The sequence below is a fragment of the Tetrahymena thermophila genome, assembly GCF_000189635.1.
Source record: "Tetrahymena thermophila SB210 genomic scaffold scf_8254459, whole genome shotgun sequence".
Taxonomy (NCBI): domain Eukaryota; phylum Ciliophora; class Oligohymenophorea; order Hymenostomatida; family Tetrahymenidae; genus Tetrahymena; species Tetrahymena thermophila.
The window spans coordinates 412,343-428,855 of NW_002476236.1; the positions used below are offsets into that span (position 1 = coordinate 412,343).

At 21.1% G+C, this 16,513-nt stretch overlaps 6 protein-coding genes across 6 annotated transcripts; 3 read left to right on the forward strand and 3 right to left on the reverse strand. All coding sequences in view use genetic code 6, as the record gives it.

The window, feature by feature from the left end:
- Window positions 1-360: 360 nt before the first annotated feature.
- TTHERM_00530630 (peptidase C65 otubain protein) lies at window positions 361-2,442 on the forward strand (the record flags this gene model as incomplete). Its single annotated transcript, XM_001032768.2, has 1 exon — window positions 361-2,442. Exon 1 carries the CDS (start codon window positions 397-399, stop codon window positions 2,440-2,442), a length of 2,046 nt encoding a protein of 681 aa, XP_001032768.2. The 5' UTR covers window positions 361-396.
- Window positions 2,443-2,842: 400 nt separating this feature from the next.
- Window positions 2,843-4,052, reverse strand: TTHERM_00530640 (TLC domain protein; the record flags this gene model as incomplete). The annotated part of the gene is made up of 3 exons (XM_001032769.3): window positions 2,843-2,984; window positions 3,046-3,295; window positions 3,620-4,052. The coding sequence occupies 3 exons, from the start codon at window positions 4,050-4,052 to the stop codon at window positions 2,843-2,845; spliced, it is 825 nt and encodes a 274-aa protein (XP_001032769.1).
- Window positions 4,053-5,773: 1,721 nt separating this feature from the next.
- TTHERM_00530650 (transmembrane protein, putative) lies at window positions 5,774-7,273 on the reverse strand (the record flags this gene model as incomplete). Its single annotated transcript, XM_001032770.3, has 5 exons — window positions 5,774-5,997; window positions 6,429-6,475; window positions 6,655-6,733; window positions 6,793-6,902; window positions 7,101-7,273. 5 exons carry the CDS (start codon window positions 7,271-7,273, stop codon window positions 5,774-5,776), a joined length of 633 nt encoding a protein of 210 aa, XP_001032770.2.
- Window positions 7,274-7,846: 573 nt separating this feature from the next.
- TTHERM_00530659 (hypothetical protein) lies at window positions 7,847-9,671 on the forward strand (the record flags this gene model as incomplete). Its single annotated transcript, XM_001470615.2, has 7 exons — window positions 7,847-7,948; window positions 8,059-8,154; window positions 8,208-8,306; window positions 8,357-8,455; window positions 8,511-8,603; window positions 8,653-9,474; window positions 9,537-9,671. 7 exons carry the CDS (start codon window positions 7,847-7,849, stop codon window positions 9,669-9,671), a joined length of 1,446 nt encoding a protein of 481 aa, XP_001470665.1.
- A 442-nt stretch (window positions 9,672-10,113) lies between these two features.
- On the reverse strand, window positions 10,114-11,091 carry TTHERM_00530660 (papain family cysteine protease; the record flags this gene model as incomplete). The annotated part of the gene is made up of 1 exon (XM_001032771.3): window positions 10,114-11,091. One exon carries the CDS (start codon window positions 11,089-11,091, stop codon window positions 10,114-10,116), a length of 978 nt encoding a protein of 325 aa, XP_001032771.1.
- A 951-nt stretch (window positions 11,092-12,042) lies between these two features.
- TTHERM_00530670 (hypothetical protein) lies at window positions 12,043-16,511 on the forward strand (the record flags this gene model as incomplete). Its single annotated transcript, XM_001032772.1, has 8 exons — window positions 12,043-12,069; window positions 12,585-12,606; window positions 13,133-13,430; window positions 13,557-14,439; window positions 14,496-15,485; window positions 15,769-15,960; window positions 15,988-16,277; window positions 16,472-16,511. 8 exons carry the CDS (start codon window positions 12,043-12,045, stop codon window positions 16,509-16,511), a joined length of 2,742 nt encoding a protein of 913 aa, XP_001032772.1.
- Window positions 16,512-16,513: the final 2 nt, after the last annotated feature.

A 16,513-nucleotide genomic window follows, 5' to 3' on the forward strand; every position in this document is an offset into this window, starting at 1 on the left:
AAGGTAAATTTAAAATATATATGCAAGTATTTTTTTCATTAACACTTATATTCATTAAAATTTGATCTGGTATTACTATTAGGATATATTCATATTTAATTTTCTTATCATAAAGATGGAAATATTAATTATTAATATTATCATATAATTTTTAGATCAGTTTCTTAGAAAATACCTTTAGAGTTAACTTCATTTTTTAATTATGTAATAAAGAAAAAAATTATTATTTAATTTAATAAAAATGGTAGTGATGTAAATATTAGGTTATCTCTAATTATAATTAGTCATCTGATCAGCCTCTTATTATAACAACTTTAATTATGGCATACTCTTTTTAAATTACATAAATATGATTAAATTAAGTAATACTCTTAATTAATAATCAACTTGATTTTAATGATAGCCAATACAAATCAAAATTTAATTAATTATTATCCTGCTTAGGATTAGCTTGTCTAATCAACTTAATATTTTTTAAATATAAGAACAACATACAAAAATTTATTAAAATATATAAAAACAGATCTAAAAATGGGTAATTAGCAAGATAAATAAGGGAAAAAATTCAAAAATGCGCTTTAGGTAATTAAAAAAATGAGCATAAAATCAACTAAGAGATTTGAAGAGCTATTTTACAAATGCAACACTGATGAAATATAATAAGTAAGCCAACCATTAAATCTATCCTAAAAAATAAAAGAGTATGTAAATACTGAAATCATTTAAACATTAACAGAATTTAAAAAGCAGTATTCGTTATATAGAGAAGTCCGTGGAGATGGTAATTGCTTTTATAGATCTGTTTTTTACTTATATATTGAGCACCTGATAGTAATCAATTAAAGCAACCCTAAAGAAGCAGAAAAAAGATTAGATCAATTAATTTAGATTTCTGCTGAATTAGATAAGTTCATTATTACCTCCTCTATACCTTTAGAATTAGAAAAATTTTTATATCATGCTAGTAAATTTTTTTAGTGCGGCATTTATTCTATACAATTAGACATCATAAATAACCCTAAGCTATTAAATGTTGATTAAAAGATATTGCATCTGCAAAATTTTATTAACACATACCCTATTTTTGATTTTTCTACTATTCTTTTGATGAGAAAGGTAGCTCTTCTAGGATACGAAAAATTCTAATAACAAATGCAACACTTTTATTTAGGAAATGAAATATAAACGATTAAAGATTATTCGATAGAGGGATAAAACTGCATAATGAAATTGATCAGTGAGTATTTATAAATACCTATCTAAATTGAAAATGTCTAAGCAAAATTTGTAAATACAATTTAGTTTATTCCTGAATTTACAGTAAAGGATGAAAATTTTGTTGAGTTTCCTACTTTACATCTATTTTTTAGACCAGGTCACTATGATATTTGCTATCCTATAGATTATGCTAATAAGATTTACTCAAAGCCAAATATGCAAAAGTCAGAAAGAATAATAATAAAATAATAGTAAAAGCTTGAGAGTTAAACTCCTAAGACAGGAAAAAATTTTAGTTTTGATTATACATTAAAAGATAATTGCTTCTTTTGTAAATAAAATATTTTTATGCTAATTAATGAAATGAGAATATGCTAATAATGCTATAATCAAAAAATAGGCCAAGGTGAATTAAATAATTCATGTAAAATATGCTAAAAATCTAACCAAGAAGAAACTACTCGACCCTATTGCCTTTGTGAGTAATGTGAAGAAGAATATTTAGATTTTTCAAATAAGACTATAAATTTTATAATAGCTAGTTGTAATTAAACAACACCTGAAAATTCTAATTTAAATATATAAGAATAAAATAAATAAAATTCTTCAAAAATAATATAGTTATCAAATTCTTTGGAGGAAGAACAATTTTAATCTCTAACTGAAGATACTACAACACTTTAAAGTAATCAGAATATATAAAATAAAAACAATTTTACAAGTAATTTGTTATTATCATATGAATTCATAAATCATACTAAAACTCCAAATGGTTTAGAATAAAATTAATAGTTAAGCTAACTTCCAGAAAATAATACCAATTCAGACTAATAACCTTAGTAACAATAAATTATTTTTTTAAATGATAGCAACAACTTATAAAAACCACAAAATTATTATTCAAATGACGTATTAAATTGCACTAAAAATGAAGGAAGAAAGAATACTTTAATTGATGAAAATATTTTATTAATGAATTCATATATTTAAGAAAAAGATTTGTATATAAATTAAACTACTTCTAAGTGCATCAGATGTGTGCTTTGTCTTAATTAAATTAAAGAATTCAAAGTAAACAATTGCAAAAGACATATCATTTGTACATATTGTTCAGAAAATTAACAAAATTTAAATTAATTATGCTATTGTAGCTAACAAAATCCTAATCAACCTATATAATAATAGAATTTATAACAATAATAATATTAATAAGTTTCATTATGAAACAAGCATAATTGACATAAATATAACTATATAACTAAGTAATTAACAAACAGTTTATTTATAATAAATACAACATCTATAAGCAGTAAAAATAATTTTAACAATTATTAATAAAAATTTTACCCATTTATGAATTTTTTTTTAATTATTAAAAAATAAAAATTATTTAAAATAGAATTAAATACTTGATAAAATTATTTAATTAAAACTATTTTAAATATTTTTTACAATAAAATTTTCTTTTGCTTCATGCCTTTCATAACTTTTAGTTAATTTATAATTTTATGTTTGTATAAAATTTTCAAATTTTAGATATAATTTGAGTAAAAAATTTATTAAAAGTAGACTTATTATCAAATATACAAATACTGATAAAGATAAAATATTATTGTTTAAATAATCAGAAAATATTTTGCTTTGCTTCTTTATTTGCATAAGATAAATCCTTAACTTTAGCATTTTCTGAAAACCAGAAATAAGAGATTTTCTTTTATTTTCTTTCTTTGAGTTGCTTGAATTTTCTTAAAAGTATTCCATACATTCTTTTAATAAATAAATAATAAATTGGTTAATTATAAATTTAAAAAAATTATATTTATTTACTCTTTAATGTAATACAAGGATTGAACAGTTAAACCTGTACATATAAACTTAACAATAAAGGGGCACTTTTCAGCTTATATACAGTGAATCCATAATGCAAAGGGAATCATAATTGAACGAGCGATAATATAGGAAACCATGTAAACAAGCTCAAGAACTTCATATATTTTGGTATATCTTAGGTTAAAGCTTCTCAATATGACTCTTGCATGCATAGGGAAATTAGAGACTTCTGCGAAAAACAATCCCACTAATTTTAAAGAGACAAATTTAATACCAGAAATCGAATTTATTTATCAAAAATATAAAATTAAACTAAAATTAATCAATCATTAATCTTAAAATTGTATAATACAATTATCTATTCCACAATAAAAATTTAATTTATAATATCTATCTCTATCCTTAATATTGTGAAATTGTTAACTAAATAGATAATTTAATTAATTGAGTATCATTAAATATTCCTATCAATAAATAAATTATCTTTTAAATATTAACATAATTTTGGGAGATTTCTCCTTTGTATATTTTTAAACTCTTCATATATGCAAATTCATTTAAAAATACTTACATAAAGCTTCGGTAGCACCATAATGCTAAAAAACACAGCTTCCATATCCAAGCAAGACCATAGTGTGATGTGCAAAACAACCAAAATCAAGTAAGCCATAATAGAAACAAGCTATACTATCATATAAGAAGTAAGCTGAAGAACCTATAATTGTACCCATCTAGTAATTAGTATTTAAAGTGCCAAATTAAGGATCATCTTTCAATATCCATCTCAATGAGTAGATAAAACATCCTAATCCATGGATAATAGAAATAATTCTATTCTTAGTATCGTCACTTTTACGCTTATCTAAACTCTTAAACTTAACAGTTTCGTTAACTATATAAAAGAGAGTGAACCAGAAAACAACTCCATAAGCAAGGAATTTGAGTTGATCGATCTAGTTAGATACGAGATCTAAGTGTCTAAAAGGGATATCTAAATAATCCATGTCTATGTGCTTATATTTAATATTAAGTGATATTGGTTTTCTAAGAAAGTATTTCTACTTTTACAATAAATTCAAATACTAATTAATTAATTAATTTGTTTATTTTTATTCTCAAAATTATAATTTCCTTAATTTTAGAATCTAACTTAAAATTACGTCAAAATAAATTAGTATGGAACTTAGATATACAATTTTTAGTTTAAGATTTTTTGATTTATTAATCAATCTTTAATGTTGGCTATGAAAGTTAATTGTATAAAATCTAGTAAATGACATCATTAACTAATAATTAATAGATCTAGAAAATACTAATAAACCTATGTATACTATAAAAGTTAAATTTCATCTCAAAATGAGTAACTTGGCAATTTTAAATCATTATTAATTATTTTTGACTTTGCTTCAAATAAAATTTTTCCAATTTTTAAGTTTGAAATTCATCAAAATTATAAATTAATTTTAATTTAATATAAGTATTTTAATATTTTTAATGCTTTCTTTAGTATTTAATGAATATATTTAAATAACTTTTAACTTCTTATCATTTAAAAAAAAAGTAGAAATAAGTACTTAAAAATGTATGGTATTAATAAATTCATAATAATAATTATTAATAATTATTTAATCCAAATATTACTAATCATAGATTTTATTTGTTTCTTTATTTGGAGCCATTATTTATTCATTCGTAAATTTAAACAACTAAGTAAGAATATAACTAAATTATTTGTTAGTAAAATTAATTTTCAGTATAATATTGATAAATAAATGATTTTTTTATTAATTTTATCTTTTAGTAGAAAATTTAAAATTGCTATTTTGTTGGTTTAATTTTTTATTATTCCTTAAATTTTTAATTTAAAAATTTTATTTAAAATAGTTAAAATTATTTATTTGTTTGCATATTATTTATATTTTTATTTTATTTTCTTTTAAAAATCTTTAAATTAAATTAAACAACTAAGTAAGAATAAAACTAAATTATTTGTTAGTAAAATTAATTTTCAGTATAATATTGATAAATAAATGATTTTTTTATTAATTTTATCTTTTAGTAGAAAATTTAAAATTGCTATTTTGTTGGTTTAATTTTTTATTATTCCTTAAATTTTTAATTTAAAAATTTTATTTAAAATAGATAAAATTATTTATTTGTTTGCATATTATTTATATTTTTATTTTATTTTCTTTTAAAAATCTTTAAATTAAATTTTATTTGATAAATATTGATATTTTGCTTTTATTATATTTATATGAAAAGATATGAATATTTGTTTTATTAGTTTTTATTTATTTTGTTCTCTATTTTTTTATTGAATTATTTATCATTTTTAAATACATTTTTTGTTAGTTTAATTTGATTTGTTAATATTAAATAAATATTTTAATAAATCCTTTTATTTAAAATCTTGGTTAAATTTATCTGTTTGTTTTTTTGTTTTTTTTCATACTTTACTTAAATTAAAAATAACTTAAATTTAATTTTATTTGATAATTATTTGTATTTAGATTTTATTTTAATAGCTATCCAAATGTTGACAATATATTTAAGTTCATTTCTATCAAAAAGCAATTAAAAAATAATATTTAGGTTAAATGAGAATAGAAATAATTAATAAGCAGTTAAAGATTATTAACATATTTGATGAAAAGTATGAAACTTTTTACATACATTTTATTCATACAAATATCTTTTTAAAATCAATAGTTTTTAATTCATTTCAGAATTCGTGGTTAGGCTTTTCGAATTTCTTTTTAGCCATTTCACCTCTAGCTAAATCATTAAAGTGTTCTTCAGCAGACAAGGGAACATCCTTGAAGAAGTATTCACCGTAACCAGGATTTTGTCTTTCTTGTTCAAAGATCCATTCTCTTTCTTGTAAGATGCAGTGAGAATAGAACTTCTTAACAGTGAAAATAGTAGTTTTATAGTAGAGGTAAGCAGCTTAATTTTAAAATAATAAAATTAAATATCTTCAATGTTTATCTTTTTTTTTTTTTGCAAATGAATGAAGTAATAAATAAATCAACTAGCTATAATTTATTATTTTCTAAAATAATTTATGAATCTTAAATTTATTTTTATTCCAATTTATCAATCAATATTTATTTATTTTAGGTATCTTTTTTCTAATCAAATAATTTCGTTTATTTTTTTTTTATTGAAAAGCATTTAAAAATCTTTAGCTTTTTAATTAGGTATCGCTAAACTTACATAAACTTTTTTATAAGTCAATTCTATTTTACTTTATCTATCATAAAATTTTATATTTATATAAACGCTAATTCAATTATTTTATATCTGATATCTAATACTCATAAAAGTTTTATAGCTAATCCTTTTTATTTTTATTTTTAAAAATTTGAAATTCTTACTTAAACCATAGAAACCGACAGCACCAAGAGTACCAAGAGGACCGAATCTTAATTATAATAAATATAATTTAATTATAAGGAATGAATATGAAGGAATAAATGCTCTAATATGCCTTTCTTTAATATGATAAATATCTTCAATTAATTTCGCTAACTTTTTTGGGCATATTTTATTTCAAGCATCTTAATTTTATTTTATTCCTTCAAATTATGAATGAATGCTTACTAATGGAAAAATTAGGTCTATGAAATCTTTGTAATACCGTGGCTTCCAACAGGAAGGATTTGTCTGCACCATTTTGAAGCTATAAAATTTAAAGAATAATCATTTAATATTTGATTAAGCATTAAATAACTCAAGTACCAGTAGCCATTCCAAGAGTACCAACAATCCAGAGGGCAAAAGCTCTAGGGAAAGTGATAGCCTTGCAATCTCTTTATAAGAAATCATCCCAATTTCTGGCATACATCCATCTAAATAATAGTTATACAATATGTATTAATAAAACTTATTTCAAAACTGTATGTTTATTAAACTAATGATGCAGTCATGTTTATTTTTTTGACACTATTTATGCCATTTTCGCTAAGATATTTTGATTTGATCTTAAATGCATCTTAACTAATCAAAGAAAAGAGATGGAGATATATATATATAAGCTTATTCTTTACTTCTTATAAGTATCAACTACGTAAGTTCTGTGATCAGTCAATTTACCTTCTCTAAGATTTTCAACAGCGATATTCATAAATTGCTTGAAAGCAGGGTTATCACCATGCTCGTAGAAGGTATTAGGATCATACAACTTCTTTAATTCTTCTTCTGAGGCTGTTCCTTTCTTCATCTTAAGATCTATTACTTTATCTTCTTATTTATTTTCACTTTTTATTATTAATATAAATATTTTCTCTTTTCAAGATTGCTTTAGATTTTTTTCTTCTTTCTTTTGCTTCTAATATTTTTTTTTTCACATTTTTCCTTTTATATTAGCAAACCAGCCAAATGAGAGATCAATCAATAGATATTTGATTTTTATTTTATTATCTTCATTATTTTTTTATTTATTGTTGTTTGTTGCTATTTTTCTTTGTATATCCATCCAACTCTACCATTTTTATTTACTTACAATAGATACTTAATAAATATTTCAAAAATATTGTTTAAGAAATATACCTTTAACAAAAAGTTTTAATTTTTATTTTTTAATTTAATACATTTTATTTCTCACCAAAGATATATCTTTAATTTTTTAACTTAAATTAAAAAAAGAATTGATTATTTTTAAATTAATAACAATTTTATTTAATTTAATAAAATTCACTTAATTCCAGTTAGAATTTTTCATTTTTAAAGCTTTTACTTAGTTTAAATTTTAGTAATTCTTTTATTTAAAAAATTTAAAAAGGAAATTTATTTTATGGCAATTCAACCAAAGGCAAAGTTTTATTTAATAGGAAATAACTAATTTTTGTTGTAAAGCCAATATCCAATAATACAATAAAAACTAGTTAGCTTATTGGTATAATATTACCTTGAAATTAACTTTAAACATTTCTTTAGCTCAAACTCATATGCAATTTGCTTGATAATAATAATTAAAATTTTTCATTTATTATTTTAATTATAAAGTAAAATTTAGGAATCAACATAAAAAATGAAGAGAGTTTTACATAAAAAATACTGTTAAGCAATGAAGATAGAAAAAAAATATTGAAAAATGAAGAAGTATTTGAATTAAAAATTTTTTTATTTTTATTTTTTTCATTAAATCAAATTAGATTTAAAAGCTGATCAAAATCAAAGACATCCCAAAGTTTTTAAAATAAATTATATCTCTACCCAAGTATTAAGTAGACTAGACTCAAATTCAAAAAAAAGTAAAATACTAAAATGAATTAATTAAATTGAAATAAATTAAACATAAAAGATTAAATAACTAAGTGATGTTAAACCTTCTAAGTATTTTGTTTAGTTTTTTATTGATTACATAGAAAAGCAAGGTAAGATTCTTTTCCTAGATGATGAAGTATTTAAATTTACTATTTAAAGAGCTATTATTTTTAAAAATATTTATAAAATAGATATTTCCAAAGGTAGAAACTATATCATTTCTAATTAAAATACTTTGTTTAAATTATGAGAAACCCTGCTTGATCGTAACTGATAGTTATAAAGTAAACTTTAATCAGCTTAAATAAAAAATTTACTATTGCTTTTATAAAGGTAGATAATTGGAAAATAAAAGTATAAAAATGGATTCCTAACTAAAAAATATCAAAAATCTAAAATTAAAACGATACTGTTTAATCATGTCCATTAGTTATCATAGTTAACTACGAGCACTTTTAGAATAATTATGAATGTCTGAGTGTTATAAATTTTGAATTTCTAATACTTGACATTCATGTTGATTAGATTAAAACAAATAACTATGATAGCTTATGTAAAATAAGAAGTAATACAAAATCAGTAATTATAATTGAAAATTATGAGAGATTAAATACTATTGAAGACTACTGGTTATATCTTGCAATCCTGCATTCAACAATTTTCAAATTTGAAAGATTCAGCAAATTATAAAAAAGATATGCAATACTAGATCAAAATTCAGTCTCATATTAAGAATTTTCTTATATTTTATCAGAATTTTTTCAAACAAACAAAAGTAGAGAAAATCATAAAATTGAGAGTCAATCTCTTTTTTAAAAATTTAGCATAGAATTAAATCTCAAGTAAAAAAAGTAGGTATAGTTAATTTAAAGACAATTCAATGGATGGGAAATATAAGAATTTGCTAATATTGGTTATCATACTAATGAAGATATTAATACATACTTTTAATATCTAACTAATTTAAAAGAATAACATAAAAATACTCTCTTAAAATATTTAAGTTTATTGAAGAGAAAGACTCTAGTTATAGCAGATGGAGATTAAGTATTGTGTAAATTATTCAAAAAGTATAAAAATGTATAATTTATTTCATCAGAATCTGATCTTAGTATAGTCAGTCTGAAGGAATATGGTTAAATCTTGATTCTAGAAGTAAATTAATCCATTAAAAAAAAAATGAAAAAACTTATAATTTATATTATTTTAATAAAAAGATTGATCAAAACTATGAGGTAAAAAAAGCATTCATCCAAAGACTTAAGTAAGATGAAATAATTAAAACGAGAATGATCTTTTTAGAAATTGCAGACACCTTAGACTCTACTTTGATTGATTATTTTATATCTTGAATATATGACTAATATATTGTTTAATTTATTAAACATTACAAAACTTTATAAATCAATTCATAAAAATTAAAATATTAAATTTTACATGTAGTCAGTAAGATATTCAGTCAATTAATTAGTGGATTAAAATTTTTAATTATAAATTGTTAAAGTTTGATTTGTTATAAAAGTTGTAATTCAAGTCAAAATTAAAAAATAGATTCTTTTTATTTTTTGTTAAAATAAAATGTAAGACTTTCATGATAATAGAATATTTATTTGAATTGATTTGTTATCAGTTTTTTGTATAAAAAAGTAATAAAAACAAAAGAATAGTTGTCTGGCTTGTTTATAGTAAATAATATTATTTCCTATAAATAGTTAAACAAAAAGTTTTTAATATTAATTACTATAAAAATATAAAGTTTTATATTAATCATTTTATATATTTTTGAAAGATTTTTCAAATGTAAGGAGCATAAGCTCTAGAGCAAATACCGCAAGTGTTAGCAATTTGGTCACCAGTAACCTTAGCAGAGAGTTAGAAGTAACCGTGTTCACCGAAGTTAGGACCCCAGGAGTTCTTGACCTTCCAAGATTGATTAACAGAGTCGTAACCAACAAGTAAAACACCGTGGTTGATGTTAGTGGCGCACTTAGAAAAGATACCACCAGTGTAGAATTAGAGGTTAGAAGCATCGATACCAACGGTAACAGGGGCCTTTTGAATAGCAGTAACGAGGTCAGCGCATTACTTAATAGAAGTGTAACCAGAAACAGTCCAAGGGTGGCTCTTACCTTCAAGTCTGCACTTACCATCCTTAGCTTCATAAGGATAATCTTATTCAGTGGCCAAACCAGTTGCCTTAACGTAGTTTAAGGCAACGTCTCTTAAACCACCACCGCAACCACTGTTTTAAGTGTCACAGTCGATTAATTATTGTTCAGATAAGTTAGGGAGGACATTTTTGTAGACAAAGTTAGCACCTTCAACACCACCAGTAGTAGCGAAAGACCAACAACCACCACAACCACCTTGATCCTTAACAGGTGTGACAGCACCCTTAGCAACCCAATCGACAACAATATCTCCATTAGCTTGAATAGCTTAGAAAGTTTCAATAGAACCTTCAACGTTTTCAATGGGATTCAAGTAAAGTTAGGCAAATTCAACAGGGGTAAGGTCCATAAACTTGGTAATACCCATGGTAGAATCTTATGAAGCGTATTCAACGTTATCGAAGAAGACGTTCATTCTGTAAGCTTCTTAGTCAGCATCTTCAGAAGAGAATTTTTTGTTGTAGGTCTTCTTGAAGCCCTTCCACATGTTAATTTAGTCATCAGTGTATCCAACTTGAGTAGACTTGTGGAGGAATAAATAGGAAGTTAAACCTAATAAGGTTAAACCTAAAGCAGCAGCAATAAGCAATTGAGTTCTCATTATTTTATTCTATCTTATGTTTTTTAGATTAATTTAATTATATCAAATATTATTTCAATTAATAATTTTTTAAAGCTTGACTAAATAATTTTTTTCTTTGTTTGTTTGTTTATTTGTTAATGATTTATTATGAAAGAATTATAAATAAAAATCTTTAATAGTTTAATGTATATTTTAGCTTTAAAGCAAATCTTTCAATATTTTAGTCAAAGTAAAGCTTTTTTGATTACATACAAAATGTAAAAACTGTTTTGATGTAAAAAACTCATTTGTTTACTCATGCAAAACAGAGTTAAAAGTATATATTGATTCATTCATTTTCTAAGGTCTAGATTAAATTAATTCTTTTACATAAAAATTCTTTTATTATTTATTAAATTGCAGAAAATTTTCTCTGAGCAGAAATCTTATTCGATATTAGAAAACCTTAATATAAAAGAAAATTATAAATAAAAAAATGTTTATAAAAGATTTGTAAGCTCAGGATAATATTTTTCATTTCATTTTACAAATGAAAAATATTTTTAATTCTTTATAAGTTGCTCAATAGTTTATTAAAGTTTCTAAAATATATATTTTTTTATTGAAGCTTTAAGTTAAAATTGATTATGGTAATTTAAAAAATGATATTAAAATAAGAATAAAACTTTATTTTTTATTTTATTAACTTTTTAATGAGATGTAATAAAAGATTCGATTAATTTGATTTTTAATTTTATATTCTTATCTAGATTTTTCAAATCCCATTTTTAGTTATTATTTCTAAGATTACATTAGATCCAATTTTTAATAAATTGAATTCAATAAAAGCTAATAGTAACAATTATTTCAATTCATATTAATAATTATTTTAAACTAGAAAAGTTAAATAAAAACGAGAAGTAAACTTTCAGCATTAAACTTTCAGCATAGTTTTTATAGATACTGTTTTCTTTATTTTTCAACTATGAAATGTATTTTAATATGCTTAAATTAAATGTATGAATATTTTATATTTTTATCAACTTTTTGTTATCTCAATCTTTTATAGATTTTATAAAAGAAAAAAAGATTCAATTTAATTCTTTCTTTAATTTTTAAATATAAAATCAGAATAAATGGTAAAACTTTTTTAATTAAGAAACAAAATCTTAAAATTTTTTTCATACAAACATTTATAAATTAATAAGTTTAAGAATTATAATCTAAAATAATATGAGTTGATTTAAAATTAACTAAATTATTATTCCAAAAATAATTATTAATTATTAAAGCAATTTCAAAAGTATTAAATGCAATGAAAATTATATTCTAAATTTTATGTTTTTTTGAACATATTTAAAAATTTTTTAAAAGTTATCTTACAAATTAATAAAAAATATTAAAAAAACTTTGTAAAAAAGACAAATAAAATAAAAAATTTTACCTATTTTAAATTAAAATTTTAATATGAGCTTTTAAAATATCTAAACAAATAAATAATTATGTTTCTTTATGAATAATTTTATTTTAAGAAAATGTAATATATGAATACAAGTAATTTAATAATTAAGTAGTGCTTAAAAATTATCAGCTACAATTAATCATTAATAAACTCATATAAAATATTATCTATGTTTTTAGAAATACTTCATTCCATTTAAAAATGTAGCACTCATTTCGCAAAAATTAAAAATAGAAAATTAATTTTAAACAAAATATTAAATTAAAATTTATAATTTTTTAAAAATTTTGAATATATTTATGAATAGAATATAAAATCAAAATTAAATAAAAATAAGAAAAAAATTTAGAGATTAATATAAAACTTATAAATTTTTGTAATATTTGAAGAATAAACAATCAGATTTATAATTAATCATATTTGAATTTAAAATAAAATTAATTTCTCATTTTCATTAACTTAATTAAAAATGTTTATATACCTCACATTTGTAAAACCTAAATCTGTATTGTTCTTTTTTTGTACACTTATTAATAATTAAATCAAAAATAACATCAATAAATATAAATAATATGATTTAATTTATCTTTATTAGCTTTTATCTCTTTTAATTCCTAGGTGTTAGTTAAACGAAATATTTATACCTTGAGCCTGGATAATAAGTTTAGCAAGAGAACTAAGGTATTTTTGGAGGAGAAGTTTAAGAATATATTATTATTTTGAACAACAAATATTTAGATGAATTGGTTGATAATCATGTTATTTTTGAAATGATTAATATTAAAAATACTGCAATTACATCATACGAAGTGTTTTATTAAGATGACTTACTTGTTTAAAGGTGTAGTTAAGCTTTTTACTAAGATTTATTGGTTTGTATAGTACTGAAGGAAGATATCAATTAACTGCGATAAAGGTAGAAATATACAAAAATAAATAATTTTACATCATTTAAAGTGAAAATTAGCTGTATATAAGACTGCTTCTTTACTTTTTTTGTTGATTTTAGTAATCCAAATAGTAATATGTTTCTTAAATATAGTCTACGTTAAATTAAACCAAGTGAAAATGAGTATCCTATTTCTCTTAGTTTTAGCAAAAAATCAATCGCCTTTGATATAATCTAAAATTAAAATGAACTTAGCCTTAAAGATATTCTTATTAAGAAAAATCTAATCATAATAAAATAACCCCTAAAATAGTAAATTTATTTCTTTTTCGTTAATAAATTAGAAAGAAATACTTATGTAAATGTAAATTCAAATAATGTTATAAAACTTAAAGATTTTATTGAATTCTACAATTACAAATAATTTTTACTAGCAAACTACTTTTTAATTTTAGGAAATGTGACTGTTTAATTTGATGAAAAAACCATTTTTTTAAAATAAGCAACATATATTAAATTTAATAGTTTTTAAAATACAACTGAACGTTTATAAATAAATGATAGCAATTAAGAAGCATATATTGTTATATTAACTGAAAATCCTTCAGGGTTTGATATTGATGAATACTACTTCTTTGATTAATATTTACTTTTGGATACGCTTTAACAAAAAAGAATACTTTAATTTCAACAAATATGTATTGAACCTATTTTTGATGATATTTCTTTAACTATTGTTTCAACAATTAAGCATAGTTAGACGAATTATTAAGAAAATAAAATAAATTTAGAAAAATAAATGCTATATTGTGAAAAAGCATAGATAGATGAAGAAAGTATAGCTTAATTATAGGTAAAAGGTATTTCAAAGACGGTAGTTAAGATTAACAGACTTAAATATTTCGTCGAATTAGATTTTATGAGATTTAGAAATTAAGAGATTTTTTATATGCAAGATCTTACTAAATTCATATTTATTAATCAAATAGATAATTACTTCTAGATAATATTTACAATTATCCATTTTTAAAACAAGGTAAATTTATTAGTTTTAGTTTTCTAACTTAAATCAATTGTGTTTTTATTAATAAGTAAAATATAGTTGACTAATCTTCGACTAAGCAAACAATCATTTATCAAAAATTAAAACAATAAATAGTAACTATTAGTTAAATAAAGCATCTAATCAATAAAAATGTTATTTCTACTGATTTTGGTGATGATTTATATTCTCAAGAAGACCATTATTTGTCAATATAAATGCTTTATTAATTAGATAATTTTAAAGCAATATATTTTTGGTTTAGTTAGAAAAAAAATAAATTTTTATCTACTTTTTAAGAAGAAGATGAAGAAATTCCTTAAAATATAGAAATTATTATTGATCCTTACTAGCTCAAGGCAGAATTTACATTAGTTCTTACTGAAATCTTTATTCCGATAATTTAAATAACAGGAGGGGAATTTAATTATGAATAATAATCATTACCTCTTGCTTCCTCTTTTAATTTTAAAAAAAGCTAATTGAAATTAGAAAAAGATGGAAAAATACACTTAAAATACTAAATATACTGCTATGAATAATGTCTAAAACCTGAAATATTACAAAAAAATAGCTAAAATAATATTCTCAAAATTTCATCAAATTAATCGACTTAACAGTATGTCAGTGTTTTAGACTTTGAATTTTAAGAATATTCTTCCCTTTACTTGTTGTTAACATTTATCAGTGATATCCATTATATATAAGAAAATAATTTACTAATTATTGAAGTTAATAAAAACCAAATACTTTCTAAATAAATGCTGGTGTGTGAAAATTTTTTACAAAGTTATTAAAGAAATAAAAAAATGTTTTTTATTAGTAATTAAGAAGTGACTACTTTTTAGTTAGGAAAAGTAAACATTGTGAAGTAAAATCAATAATACTTTGAAGATTTAGTCCTTTCTAATTTAAAATTTCTATACTTGAAAAATAGTGAATAGTTATTTCTTACTTTCCTTTACTAATTACAAATTTTTGAGTTAAATAATTACCAAAATTTTATTAATTATTCACCTACCACTTCAAAAATACCATAAGTAATGTTGCAAAAAGGGTATGTATTTTATGAAAAAAAGCATAAAAATGATTTAATTATATACTGCTAAGATTTTAATTAAGTGTAATCTTTACTTTTTACAGCATAGAGCTATACAATTGTTATAGGTATATAAATTTTAGTTAAAATTTTATAATTTTTTGTTTTAAAAAATAGAAGAAATTCAAAATAGCATGACTTTCGAAATAGAAAACAAATATAAAACATATATTTTTGGACTAAAATAAATGAAAAATTAATTTTAATAAGAAAATATTTTTTAGCTAGATATTGAGTAAGAAAAAAGTAAAAATACCTTTTATAATATTTATTATTTACTCCAAAAATAGTTTGAAGATGATTTTAGTGTTAATGACACAAAATCAATTTACTTCAAGTCTAACTAAATAACAATCTAATACTTTCAAAAATTTGAAAATCTTTACGATCGTTATTTAACTGAAACGTAAACTTAAGTATCTAAGATTAAATTTACTATAAAGAATTATAAGTTAATTCCTTTAAATATTGATGAAAATATTATTAATGAATAAACTTTTTCAAGTATTTATATATTCTTTACTTTGAAGCTAGAAAAGAGTATAGAATATAGAATTTAACTTTCTGATGATTTCCTTTTGTTAAATTCAAACAAAATAGGAGTAGCCACATACTCAGCTTGCTTGATTAGTTAAAATTTTTATATAGATTCAAATAAATTTTTATCAACAGAAGATTCTTTTGATATTGAATCTTAAACATTTTAAGTCAAAGATTTGAAAAAAAACTATGAGTACTTAGTATTATAATTTTATGAATTACCAAAAAGCTTTAAAATAACAGTTAAGTTATTACCCAGATATTAAATTATAAACAACTTAAACCAATAATTTAATTATTTTAATTATACATTCTTAATATTTGATAAATCTTTAGAGTTTAAGTGCTTATATTTTGAAAGTTAAACTTAATTTTTAATTTTATAAGCAAGTTGCTAAGAAAATTTAGTTAATATGATAAATAGTGATA